At 40.8% G+C, this 12,751-nt stretch overlaps 1 protein-coding gene across 1 annotated transcript in view; it reads left to right on the top strand.

The window, feature by feature from the left end:
• The first annotated feature begins 1,584 nt into the window (after window positions 1-1,584).
• The window catches only part of CDC5L (cell division cycle 5 like), a 31,636-nt gene continuing 20,469 nt past the window's right edge, over window positions 1,585-12,751 (top strand). Inside the window, exons 1-9 of the mRNA XM_054179933.1 lie at window positions 1,585-1,728; window positions 4,640-4,743; window positions 5,590-5,751; window positions 6,529-6,656; window positions 7,489-7,588; window positions 7,810-8,028; window positions 8,610-8,754; window positions 8,850-9,038; window positions 10,314-10,462. Coding sequence (XP_054035908.1) covers window positions 1,684-1,728; window positions 4,640-4,743; window positions 5,590-5,751; window positions 6,529-6,656; window positions 7,489-7,588; window positions 7,810-8,028; window positions 8,610-8,754; window positions 8,850-9,038; window positions 10,314-10,462 — 1,241 coding nt within the window. The 5' untranslated portion in view covers window positions 1,585-1,683. The remainder of the gene's footprint in view (window positions 1,729-4,639; window positions 4,744-5,589; window positions 5,752-6,528; window positions 6,657-7,488; window positions 7,589-7,809; window positions 8,029-8,609; window positions 8,755-8,849; window positions 9,039-10,313; window positions 10,463-12,751) is intronic.

Here is a 12,751-nt window from a genome sequence, read left to right as displayed (position 1 = left end):
CTTTCTGGTAACAGGAGGCCGGTGGTGGAATCTCTCCCTCTTAGGAAATACTCAAAAGCCAACTGTACATGCAACCAACTCTAAGTGGCCCTGCTGGAGAAGAGGGTTGGACGACACAACATCTCAAATGGCCCACAGGCATTCTGTGATTTGGAATGCAATTTTCCAAGAGTCGATTGAAACTCACGAATAGATGTATGTATGTAAGGCCAGGTCAGTAAAGGTATTTAAAGGATCCAGTAGCTGCAGTGAAGTCACAAAATACCTGAGACTCTGTACTGTGGTGGTTACAGATCTTTTTAGTGTAAGCTGGGATGTCACCATCTGGATCTTAGAATGATTGAACTGACCACCTGACAAGAGTTGCAAGAAAGAACATTATCCCAATATGAATAAAGAAAAGCATTTTGGAGAAATACTAACAATTATACAAGCATGGAGGAATTTTTACTTGCATTACTGTACAATTCTGGATATTTATTTGAAGAAAAAGTCTGGTATAAAGAGAAACAAAAAGTAGTGAAGAGAATTCTAAGCCTGTTTACCAGATGAGACTAGGAAAGCTAAATCTGATAGAGAATAATTGTTTAAAAGTATGGTGTACAGTGATCTAGAAGGGAGCTCAGTTTAAGTTATAAAACCTTTGTAAACAGCCTATGTTTAGTTATAAATAAGAACAGCAGAAGATGGAGCTTGGTGAGTTTGTCATATTACTTGGCTGTAATAAAAATAAACTGTTTCCTGACTCAAGGTTGCTCTCTGTTCCTTGTGCACTGCACTTCACGTTAGGGAAATGGATATGATTCTCAAGTCTGCCAAGTCACAGACATTTCAATATAAAGACATACTGGTTTTAAAATAAGGGCACAGGCTTTTCTTGGTTGAGGTTTGTTTGTTTGTTTGATTTTGTTTTTCTTTTTTTTGCTAGATGTTTCTCCCATTTTTTATTTTTGCAGTTTAAAAAAAAAATTCTTTACTACGACCAAAAAACCTGTGCTTTATGGTAAAATGTAATGAGAACTCATGCTGCTGACAAACAACTTGAACTAACAAATGCAATTTTAGCTACTCTGCATCTAAATAAGTAAATAAAAATAAAGCAAGAGGTAGAAGTGGGTATAGGTGAATCAGACCATGCAACAGGGGTAACCACCAACCTGATTTATCTACAACAGAAGGAAGTACAATGGGTCTTAAACTTTGCTGTATGTTGCTATAGGCTACTCCCTCCATTTCCATTTGAGCTACAGTAAATGCACGTTTTTCTCAACCGGATACACTGTAAAGGTAATATTGATGCAATCCGATTTTCCTCTGCTGTCCCCTTCCCCGTTTGCGTCCGTTGGGGCTTTTGACGGGATTTGACGAGCCCTTGGTTTGTCTTCGAACGCGGCCGGGCCCTGCGCCGTGCGCACCTCCAGCCCACAGGTGGCGCTAGCGCGAAGCGCCGTCGGAGGAGGCGCAGCGCACAAGAGTCAGCACGCCTCCTGCCCCACTCACTGGGTGGTACTGCAAGCGCTCCGCCGTGGCGGTTACCGTCTCCTTCGTGCGCCTGCGCAGGGAGTGCGCCTTTACCGCTCAGTGCGCCGGCGCAGGGTCTTGGTCGGCCCCTCAGAGGCGAGCGGCGTTTCCTCGTTCTCACCGGTTTTTCTGCGCAGGTGTTCGAACCTCTTCGCCGCCAAGATGCCGCGGATTATGATTAAAGGCGGTGTGTGGCGGAACACTGAGGTAGGATTCTGATGGCTTTAATCCCCGGCTCCCTCAAGAGCGGGGGCCTCAGCGTCTGACGTGGGGGGGGCGGGGGGAGGTATACTGCGCCAGTGCGCAAGCACTGGTGGAGGGGTCTTGGTGCGCATGTGCGGGGGGTTCATGCAGTGTCGTCTGGTGGGGTGTTTTGTAACTGTGTGGTGGAATCGGGGGTATCTGGGCTTTCTCTAACGGGATGTAGAAGGTTAGGCGTCTGCAGGCACTTGTGGCTCTGGTGGGCTTGATTCTTCAGCATCCTGGACCGTCCTCCTCGCCTCCTGCCCCACGGGGCAAAGGTGGTTCGATGTTGTTTTCCCCGAAGTCTGCGTGTTGGGGAAGACAGGAAGCTCAGATATGCCTGTGCCCTGTCCCTGATCCCTGGAGAAACTGACCCCGTAGGAGCTGGAAGGGGTGCATGTGATCTTCAGAGGTGTCCTGTTTGCAGGCTGGAATGTGTCTTATACTGCATAGGCAAGACCCTTCTTGTGCGAGAGATCGGGAATGTCTTGAGTTTGAAGACATTTCCAAATGCAGAAACGGTGAAGAGGGGTATGGGCTCTTCGTCTGCAACCCAGTGTTATGAAGAGGGAAATCCATGTGTTTTTCCAAAAAAGAGTACAACCCCCCACCCCTGCTCGTTTTGCTGTCACGTCCTTTCAGAACCACAAGTGATTGTGAAAAGTAAAATAGCACGAGAAATCAAGGATTTTAGCTTATTTAAAGCACGAGGATGTTCCTGGCACTGTATAAAATTCAGAATTCTGTCACTGTGTGCTCTAAAGATCCAGAAAGCAGTGGGAAAAACTAATAGAAGATAAATGTACTCTGCTGTATGTGCTTTTAACCACTTGAGCCATCCCAGATATGTGCCAGGAGGCAACTGGATTGGAGATCAGCAGAGGATAAGAAGAACCACTGTGTGTTTATTCTGTTTTTATGGTCTCCCATAATTGATTAGTTTTGGTGACCTCTGAGAGAAACAGCAGCATGTTAAATGGATCATTGTTTCACCCATTTTTATTCACCAGAGATGTAATAGTTCTCCTTGGTGCTGGTTTTTTGTTTGTTTTTTTTTTATTCACATTTTGATTGTACACACAACATAAAATTACAGAAAGCGACGCCAGTTGTTCTCAGGACATTAGTAAAATGACCAGTTATTTGCAAAAAGCCTATTTTATGTTCTCAGCATGGCTACTGCATGCTCTGTGACACCAAGTAAATAGATAATAATTAAAAAAACCAAACCCAAACCCACCAACAAAACCAAGGGATTTATTATTTGTTTTTAAGTGAAAATTGCACGTATTACAGTCTTAGCAGTTGAAGCCAGAGCTCATCATCATCTTAGTGTTAAAGATGATGCGTGGTCTGAGAGGTGTTTGTGCCAGGCAGAATCACAGAATCAACCAAGGTTGGAAGAGACCTCAAAGATCATCAAGTCCAACCTGTCACCCAGCACCTTATGACTACTAAACCATGGCACCAAGTGCCACGTCCAATCCCCTCTTGAACACCTCCAGGGGTGGTGACTCCACCACCTCCCTGGGCAGCCCATTCCAATGGCTAACGACTCTCTCAGTGAAGAATTTTCTCCTCACCTGGAGCCTAAACTTCCCCTGCTGCAGCTTGAGACTCTGTCCTCTTGTTCTGGTGCTGGTTGCCTGGGAGAAGAGACCAACCCCCTCCTGGCTACAGCCACCCTTCAGGTAGTTGTAGACACCATGTACGACTAGCATCTGCACTGTACAGCTGAACAGATTATGAACCCAACTGTGTGTCCTTACTGGGTACAGAGAAGGAACGTCTATGGTTGACAAGGCTGCAACATTAGATTTGTTAATACACAACTTTCCAACCTGAGAGGAAATGAACTTGTTTTTCAGGGGGAAGGGGAGAGAAGAATAGATTGGGATGGATGGGTGGATTGACAGACAATTTATAGAACTTTTAGTTTTGATCAAATCTCATTGCACACTTCAGTGTATTTGAGCAACCTGACTCCCAAGCTGAATCCCTGACATTTTTATTTTATTTCCCCAGAATCATAGAATCAGCCAGGGTTGGAAGGGACCACAAGGATCATCTAGTTCGAACCCCTCTGCCATGGGCAGGGACACCGCACACTAGATCAGGCTGGCCAGAGCCTCATCCAACCTGGTCTTAAACACCTCCAGGGATGGGGTCTCAACCACCTCCCTGGACAACCCATTCCAGGGCTTCACTACTCTCACCGTGAAGAATTTCTTCCTCGTGTCCAGCCTAGCTTATAAGCTTTGGGATCACGACTTTTGGATGTTGCATTCTGAACAGTAAAGTGATTTATTTAAAGATTTATGTACAAAAGAGAAAAGAACTCTGAAATTCCTTTATTATTGTGATGCTCTTCTTTTTTTTTTAAGAGCTTACTCCATTGATAGGCAAATACTCCATTTGCATTAAATTACACTAAGAAAAAGAAAACTTTATCAAATCATTTAAAACAGGCCACCCTGAGGTATCTTACCAAACTGGGGTTTTTTAACAATGTTGTTTCATTATTGTACAATCACTTCCCTACCTCTTTGTTGCTGCCTTTCAAGGAAGACCTACAGAATCTTCATAGTAGAGAGCACTGAAAGCAACTGTTTTGGAAGTTCTGTTTGGTCTGTGGAGTTTGCCACAATAATCACAATGTGTCTTTTTCATTTAGTCTTTATTGATTTCCTTGTCAGGTAAGGTACAATCCTCATTTACCCTGAGAATAAGTCGTGGTAAAGCAGCAGCAGTGCTGTGCTGTTTCCCCTGTCTCAGGCCATTACATAAAATCCACCACCTTCCTCTCTGCGTGACCTCAGACTTTGTTTTGCAAGTTCTTAAGAACCATAACGGTATTTTATTTTGTTTTTTGAAGGATGAGATTTTGAAAGCAGCTGTGATGAAATATGGCAAAAACCAGTGGTCCCGTATTGCTTCTTTATTACATAGAAAATCAGCCAAGCAGTGCAAAGCCAGATGGTAAGTGAGAAGTGTCAAGTCTGTGTATGTGAGTCGTGACTAATGGTAATTTAGTAATTGCCACAAATTAGTTTATGTCTGCAGAGGAGCAGTAGTTTCAGATGGTTTGATTTCTGCTATTGTAGATATTTCAAATTCCGGTCATTTGAAAGTAATTAAAGAGAAGTGGCCAAATATTCTTTTCGCCAGTGACTGCAGTGTTACCAAATGCAAGATCACTTAAAACTCTGTACATGCTTTTTACACGCTTTGAGTCAAGGAGTAGTACTGAGGAGGTAAATGATGTCTCTTACAGATAGTTTTCTAATTTTTCAAAATGAGAATTTGGCTTCAGGGTTAATATTTGGAAATTGTGGACTCTGGTATTTCATCTTACATAAAAATAAAGGTTGAAAGTAATGTAAATGCATGCAGTACAAATTCGTTTGCAAATCAGACTTAATCTCTATTGGAATACTTCTGTATGAAAGTGGTGGTACTGACACACTTAAAGATTATTAAGTGAACTGTTGAAGGATCCAGAGCAAACAAACTGTTTCTAGCACCTGTGGTTGTTATGATTTTTACTTTTCTTTTTCTGGATTAATTTTGTGACTCTACTCTGCCAGAAAAGAGACGGGTCAAGGAAGAAGAGGCAATAATCTATGTGAGAAGTGGTGGATAAATAATGCACTTTAAAGATTAAATGCATGTCATAAAAATAGTCTGGAGTAACATCATTTTGTGCAGAGAAAAACTTGCATGAAATTAGCACGACAAGATGTTGGGTAAACACTGTTCTAAACTAATTCCAGACACATCAATTCGTAGCTTGGATCTGTTCTTAATTTTTTTGCTTTTTAACAGGTATGAATGGCTTGACCCAAGCATCAAAAAGACAGAGTGGTCACGAGAAGAAGAGGAGAAACTGTTGCATCTGGCCAAGCTCATGCCAACCCAGTGGAGAACTATCGCCCCAATTATTGGGAGAACAGCTGCACAGTGTTTGGAGCACTATGAATTTCTGCTGTGAGTTACTGTTTTACTGTGGGTGCCCACTAGTAAAATTTGTAGTGTTTGCTGTACAGGTGTGTCATTCCTTTCTTCTGAGGTACAGCAGTTTTGAGCTGACCAAGTAATTTTGTCAGCAAATCCTGAAGAGCTGTTTCTTGTCAGTTAATGTGTCTGTCTTGAAAGAAGCTTTTGGAACTTGTAGAGCAGACTTGAATAAAGATAGGTGTGTATTTTCTTGCTTCTGGTTGTTCTGGGTCAAGATTTATTTCAAGTTTATTGTAGTGTTTTTTGACTGACTGATCAGCACAAGTGGGTGTATGAGAAAGAAACACAAACCAGGCGTAAAGCACCTGTTGTTGGCTGAATGTGCAGCTGTCATTTCTCTGTCTTGCAGGGGGTTTCTTTAGGCCAAGAGAGGGAAAGCTATGTCTTCCCTTCTGAGCTTTAATTCTGTTACCATTAAGTGTAAAAGCATAATGGGAAACACTTGAATGTTCATTTTTGTCACACTACCTGAATTCTTGTCTTTACTGTTAAAGATACCCAAGGAGAGTTCTCTGCTCTTAGCTATGTCAATATTATATTTCATGGTTGTAAGGTAATCGTGTCGGGCTTCTTTCCTGTATCTGTTAAAGATTGTGTAACTACTGTGTTCACGAACCTTTTCTGCAAGTACCTTGTTGCAAGGTTACCTTTTTTTTGATCAGATGTTGGGGATGTTTAAGGGATGGTTATTATGAGCCTGGAAGAACCAAAGAGCCAATTGTGACATACACATAATGTGTTTTTTAGGGACAAAGCTGCTCAGAGAGACAATGAAGAAGAAACTGCTGACGATCCTCGGAAACTTAAACCTGGAGAAATTGATCCAAATCCTGAAACCAAACCAGCTAGACCAGATCCTATTGACATGGACGAAGGTAAGATAGGAGTTTGTTTACTGTTTTTTACAGCGATCTGATCTCTTAGTTTCTCTGTTTTTACACAACCTCTCAGTTTGTTTTTTTTCTATCTGCTTCCCTGATATTTTTTTCATACAGATTTGGTCTTACATTTGTATCTGGTCAGTCAGTTACTCTTTTCCAGTTTTCTTTTTCTTTTCTGTTGTGTTTTCTGCCTCCTAACATATCTTCATCATCTCTTACCATGACTGACTGTTCTTTGCTTTGGCACGTGCTCTGCTTGTTTGCATTCATATTTCTGTATCCTCATATTTTCCCTTTGGTTCATACCACTCAGAAGAGTGTATGTGCTGAAGCAAAAGAGAACTATGTGACTTTTCCCCTTGCATGTAGCAATGTTATGAATGAAAAATGAACATTGCTAGAATTCTGTGAATGAAGCAGTGGTGGTTTTGAGCAGTCACAGGTTCAGAAATACAGCACTCTTGGACCTGAATGTAAATAAAGTATACAAGTTCTTTAATACAGTACCCTCAGATGAAGAAGGTGTAAATGAAATGATAATTTCCTGAGTGTGGTCAGTTTGCATCTGTGTAGATACTCTGATTTGCGGTAGATGTTAGTTGAATTGTTTCCAACATTAGACTTTAACAAAAAAGAGTCTTCCTTTCATCTGGCCAATGATTTAGAAAGTATATTGGAACATCTTGGAGAGAACAGAAGCAGAAAACCTGTGAAAACATGGATTAATTAATCTTTTAATGATTGCTTTCTGATCTTAATCTCACTTTTTCCCCTTACTCCCATCTTAAGTGCGGATTCACAGCTGCATTTATCTGTTCTATTGTAGATGAACTTGAAATGCTGTCTGAAGCTAGAGCTCGTCTGGCTAATACACAGGGAAAGAAGGCCAAACGAAAAGCAAGAGAGAAGCAATTGGAAGAAGCTAGGTAAACTGCTTCATGTACTAGGACTGCTTTTGTTGACTCTGGAGCATTTACAATACATAAATGCAGGCACAGCCTTAGGTTTGAATCAGACATTAGCATTCTCATTATCTGCATATGTGCAGCCCTGTCTCAGCAGCAACTGATTTTAGTATCAGATCTTGGGATACAGGAGCCTCCTCTAGGAATGCACTTGAAATGATGTACTGTTCCTGTTTGTTTAGACGTCTTGCTGCTCTCCAGAAAAGGCGAGAACTTCGGGCTGCTGGAATTGAGATCCAGAAAAAAAGAAAGAAGAAGAGAGGTGTGGATTATAATGCAGAAATTCCCTTTGAAAAGAAGCCTGCCCCTGGTTTTTATGATACCTCAGAGGAAAACTACCAGTCCTTGGATGCGGATTTCAGGAAGCTGCGTCAGCAAGACCTGGATGGAGAATTAAGATCGTAAGTGTGTGTTATACTGAGGAGAGAAGAATATATTTGAAAACTCCCTTTGGGAATGTCTGAAGTACAACATGGGCAGGAATTGTGTTTTCTGTCATGCAGATAGCAATGCAGATTGCTTCTGCCCTTTCAGTGTCCTGTAATTTTTTATGTTTCCAAAAGTTAACATATGGGGGAGGGGAAATAAATTTCATCATGCACATTCTTGCTTTTCAAAGGGAAGAGAAATGGGTTCTGATGTCCTACAACTGCTGGAGAAAAAGCAACTGTTCACATGCCCTGGTTCTTACTATTTAAATTGTGGAACTGACTTTTTGCTTCTGTTGATTGTGGCTGAACCAACCACCTCTTGCCTAATTCCATAATTTAGAAGTATTATAGTGCCTTGTAGGTTCTGCCACAAGAGCTGCAGACCAGATCTAATCACTTGCATACTACAAGGTGGTTCACTTTTCCTGCAACATGCTTTATTTCCATGTATTCAACTTCTGATTAAGGTATAGGCTTTTTGCTCTTTCTTTGCTTTACTGTGTAGCTGTTCTGTGTGTTCTAAAATGATTCTGTCTTACCCATAATGACAGTGAAAGGGAGGGAAGAGAGCGCAAGAAAGACAAACAACATATGAAACGGAAAAAAGAGTCAGACTTGCCTTCAGCTATTCTACAGACCAGCGGAGTGTCAGAATTTACCAAAAAAAGGAGTAAACTAGTTCTTCCTGCTCCTCAGGTATGCTGTTCATTGACCAGTAATCAACTGTTTTGTCAAGTGGATCTTATGGTTGTGTTTTATCTTACTATGCTTTGGAATTCTCTCTTTTATAGATATCTGATTCAGAACTTGAGGAAGTTGTAAAAGTAGGCCAGGCGAGTGAAATTGCACGCCAGACGGCTGAGGAATCTGGAATTACAAATTCAGCTTCCAGCACTCTTCTGTCTGAATATAATGTGACCAACAACAGCATAGCACTAAGGACTCCCAAAACTCCAGCTGCACAAGACAGGATCCTGCAGGTAGAGTATAAACGTGTGGAACAGGCTGTTGGTTTTGTTGCAGTGCTCAGCCAAACAGGTCTAAGTGCCACAGAAAGATTCCTTCTGTTACGTCAAGTACTGTAGTTTGGACTGACACATGATCTCCAGGACATACTGAAAGGTGTAGAAGGAAATGCACTTCTATCTAGTCTGTGCTCACCATATTTAAGAACACTATGATACCTCTATGTTATTTTTTTTTAAATATTATATATTGTGTGCAACCATTCTCCTGATGTCCTTATCCTGGATACCTCTTTGCATTGAAGATGTATGTGGTTTTCATGTCCCTAGAACAGTGTCTTTCATGTTGTTTCCTACTTACTTTTACTGTTAGTGTCTTACTTCACTTAAGAATTAGTTAGCTACAGTAATGCAAGAATATTTGCTTAGCAGTCTCTTTGCTTAAAACCACTTAAGACAGAGATCAAAGACTACCTTTGCAACTTATAAATTCCATCTGTATTTTGTGCTGTGTTTCAGCGGTTTCATGATAGGAGAAAGGAGAAAATTCCTGACTCTACAGATCATGACCTAAATCTCAGTGCAGCATTTTCAGGAACAGTCACATTCACCTTCAGAGGGAGTACTCTGATGTCATGTGTGTGGCCATATTATACATATACACAGTTCTGTAGATGGATTACTAGTGTCCTGTGAATATCAGCTGCTGTATGCAGTAGTTTCACTGTCTCAGCTCATTTTCTGAATGCCTAAATTTTCACTGTAAAAAGGAGAAACAGATTAAGGAATAAGGAGGTGTTCTTAAAAGCCCTACTTGAGCCTTAGACTGAAAATCTGAATACTGACCATTTCTTTTGGAACATGCTCTTTGACGTGCAATTCATATAAAACTTCACTGATTTTTGGAGTCCAAGTGTGCTGTTCCCTCTGAAAATCACAATCCTTAGGATCCTTGAGTATCATATCACTGCTAAATCTTGCAGGCTTATGGAATCTGACAAAGTGAAGGAATTTGAAACATTAAGTAATTAATTTGGTTTTGCAACTCCAGTTTATAGTGTATTTTACTGGGAGTGGATGTTGAGGTCCCTTTCAGTGGAACAGTAGTATTTGTAAATATGTGTGGGTGTTTAAAGGTAAGAAGTGTTAAAATATTTTCCACAAACTGGTTGCTAATTGAATAACTCTTAGGCTTTTTTTCTTGTTACTGTTACACATGCACAGTAGAGTGTGACTGTGAAAGTCTCAGTGATGTACTTGTACTCAGTGCTTGTGTTGTCTGTTACACAGGAAGCCCAGAATTTGATGGCTCTCACAAATGTGGATACCCCTCTGAAAGGAGGTCTTAACACTCCCTTGCATGAAAGTGACTTTTCAGGAGTAACACCGCAGAAGCAGGTTGTTCAGACTCCAAATACTGTGCTTTCCACACCCTTCAGGTAAAGCAGACTCTTTTCTTATGGGTGCTTTGCTGGGGAGGTACCTGCTGGAGGTAGAGCAGTTTGTAGTGTGTGAAATAGTAGGTGATGGTCAGGGCTTTGAAACAAATCTGAACTTGCTTTCATTTCAAACCCTTCATATACAGCTTTCTCCTTCTCTGTGTCTTTCACCAAGCTCAGTCTTTGTATTTTGCAGTAGATAGCTCACTGGAGTTTTGGCCCAAAATAAGGTCTTCTGTGGTCTGGAGCAATAAAAATTACTCTGATGTAATAGAGGAGTACAAACTGTAGGGTGGAGTGTCATTCTGTATGTGGATCCTAGCTTTTCTAAAGTGTTGCCACTGAGCTGAAGGTGTGGGAGGTCCCTTAGCCAAACCCACACGGAATTTGTGAAAAGCTGGAGTAAATGTTTTGTAAGCCATATATATACAAAACAAAGTATTTCTGATATTGCCAATCTAAATAGTAGGGAATTGCTGGTTTAACTTGTACCGTGGTCCTGAGTAAATACCTATCCCACATATGCCAGATAACATGCAACTAAAAAATATCACATTGTAGTACACTTTGCCTGTCAGTTTCTTAGGTACTAATTTTGCTTGTAAGGTGCCAGTAGTAAAAGTAGAGAATGAAATAAAAAGGACCTTTATAGCAGCTTTTCAAAAGCAGTCTTATTTTGTTGTTCAAAAGATGTGTGCAAAAGCCTTGCTCTTGTAGTTAGATCTAGGATCTTTTCTGGAGATCTCTTGGCCTGGACTGATCTGTCCATTCGCTAAGGTGATTTGGTTTAAAAAATGTGAAACCATTCTAATTTTGTAGTTTGGTTGGCTTTGATACTTTGTTAGTGGTGTCTTTTCAGCTTCTGAAGTTCAGACTTGAACATGTAATTGTTGTACCTATGTAGCAGCCTGGCTTTCTTGCAGAAATGCTCTCTGTCAGTGTGAAAATCCAAGACCTTGAGAAGAGAGGAAAAATAAACCCATTAAGTGGTTTAAAAAAGAAAAAAAGGGAAGCCATAAATTTGTAAGGAAGCAGAGTAGTGAAGCAGAGCCATCATCTTATTTAGGTCAAAAATGCAAATATTTAAGTACAGTAGAGCCTTTTTGTTCCCTGTGCTGGTATGAAATTCGTAATATTTTGTTGCAGGCTTTTTATGGAAGTTGTTGTTTTTCATTGTTTTTTATTCTTTGTTTTAGTTTTTTTTCCACATCCTAGTTAAGGAATTTTCTTAAAAGTTTTAAGCTGCAGATTGTAATAGGGTTTTAAACATGGCATGGAGCTAAGAGTAGAAGAAAACAACCTGCTTATGTGGAACCTGTTTCTTCTGGAAAGTCAGCATAAAAAAATTCTGTTAGTATGATCACCAAAGTAAATACATGCTAAGGAAGGTGCTCTGAGCAACCTGATCTAAAGATGTCCCTGCTCACTGCAGGGGGGGTTGGAGTAGATGACCTTTAAAATTTTCTTCCAACCCCAACCATTCTGTGATTTGATGAAATATTAATTTGAAATCAGGAAAGTTAATTTTGCTGGGTTTTGTGGCGCGTGTTCTGCAAATGTTATTGCTTATTTGTTATCCTGAATGAGAACAACCCCAAGCAGGAGGAAAAGTGTCAGCTGCTTCTCACAGACATGCCCAGTAGATAAGGCAGCATTGTATCCTGTAGAAGGGGACAAGTAGCATGGGTCAGGCCATACTATATACAGTTGGTTTTGACCACCATTATGACATCATACTGGAACTAGATAATTACAGTAACCAGTAGTGGAAATAATACATGAAATCACCTTGTCCAGTCTGTGCCAGCACAGAATCCCAGCATAGTGGGGATTGGAAAGGGACCTCTGGAGATTGTGTAGTCCAATACCTTTTGCTAAAGCAGAGTCACCAAGTGGAGGTTGCACAGGAATGTGTCCAGATGGGTTTGGAATCTCTCCAGAGGAGACTCTACAGCCTCTGTGGGCAGCCTGTTCCAGTGCTCTGGCACCCTGGAAGTGGTACTGAACACATACTTGTCATTACTGTTGGAAAATTTCCATAAGCATAGATGAATACAATAATGGAGGGTTTTTTCTAGACATTTTTCCTCTTCCTGAACTTGATGCTTAACAATGTTTTATCAGTTTATTATTATTACCATCACTGTGTAAACCCTCATTCTAACTTGCAACAGAAAACTTGTGACTGTATCTGTGATTGTGATATCCAAGAGAGTGTCTGCATGCCTTTAACATAGTAGGTTATTGTCATGGAGAACAGTATTTCTTCCTGGTCTAGAGGAGAACCAA

This window comes from Dryobates pubescens, chromosome 3, assembly GCF_014839835.1.
Source record: "Dryobates pubescens isolate bDryPub1 chromosome 3, bDryPub1.pri, whole genome shotgun sequence".
Lineage (NCBI taxonomy): Eukaryota > Metazoa > Chordata > Aves > Piciformes > Picidae > Dryobates > Dryobates pubescens.
The sequence above is the reverse complement of the archived record's forward strand: the minus strand, read 5'-3'. Positions and strand labels throughout refer to the sequence as shown.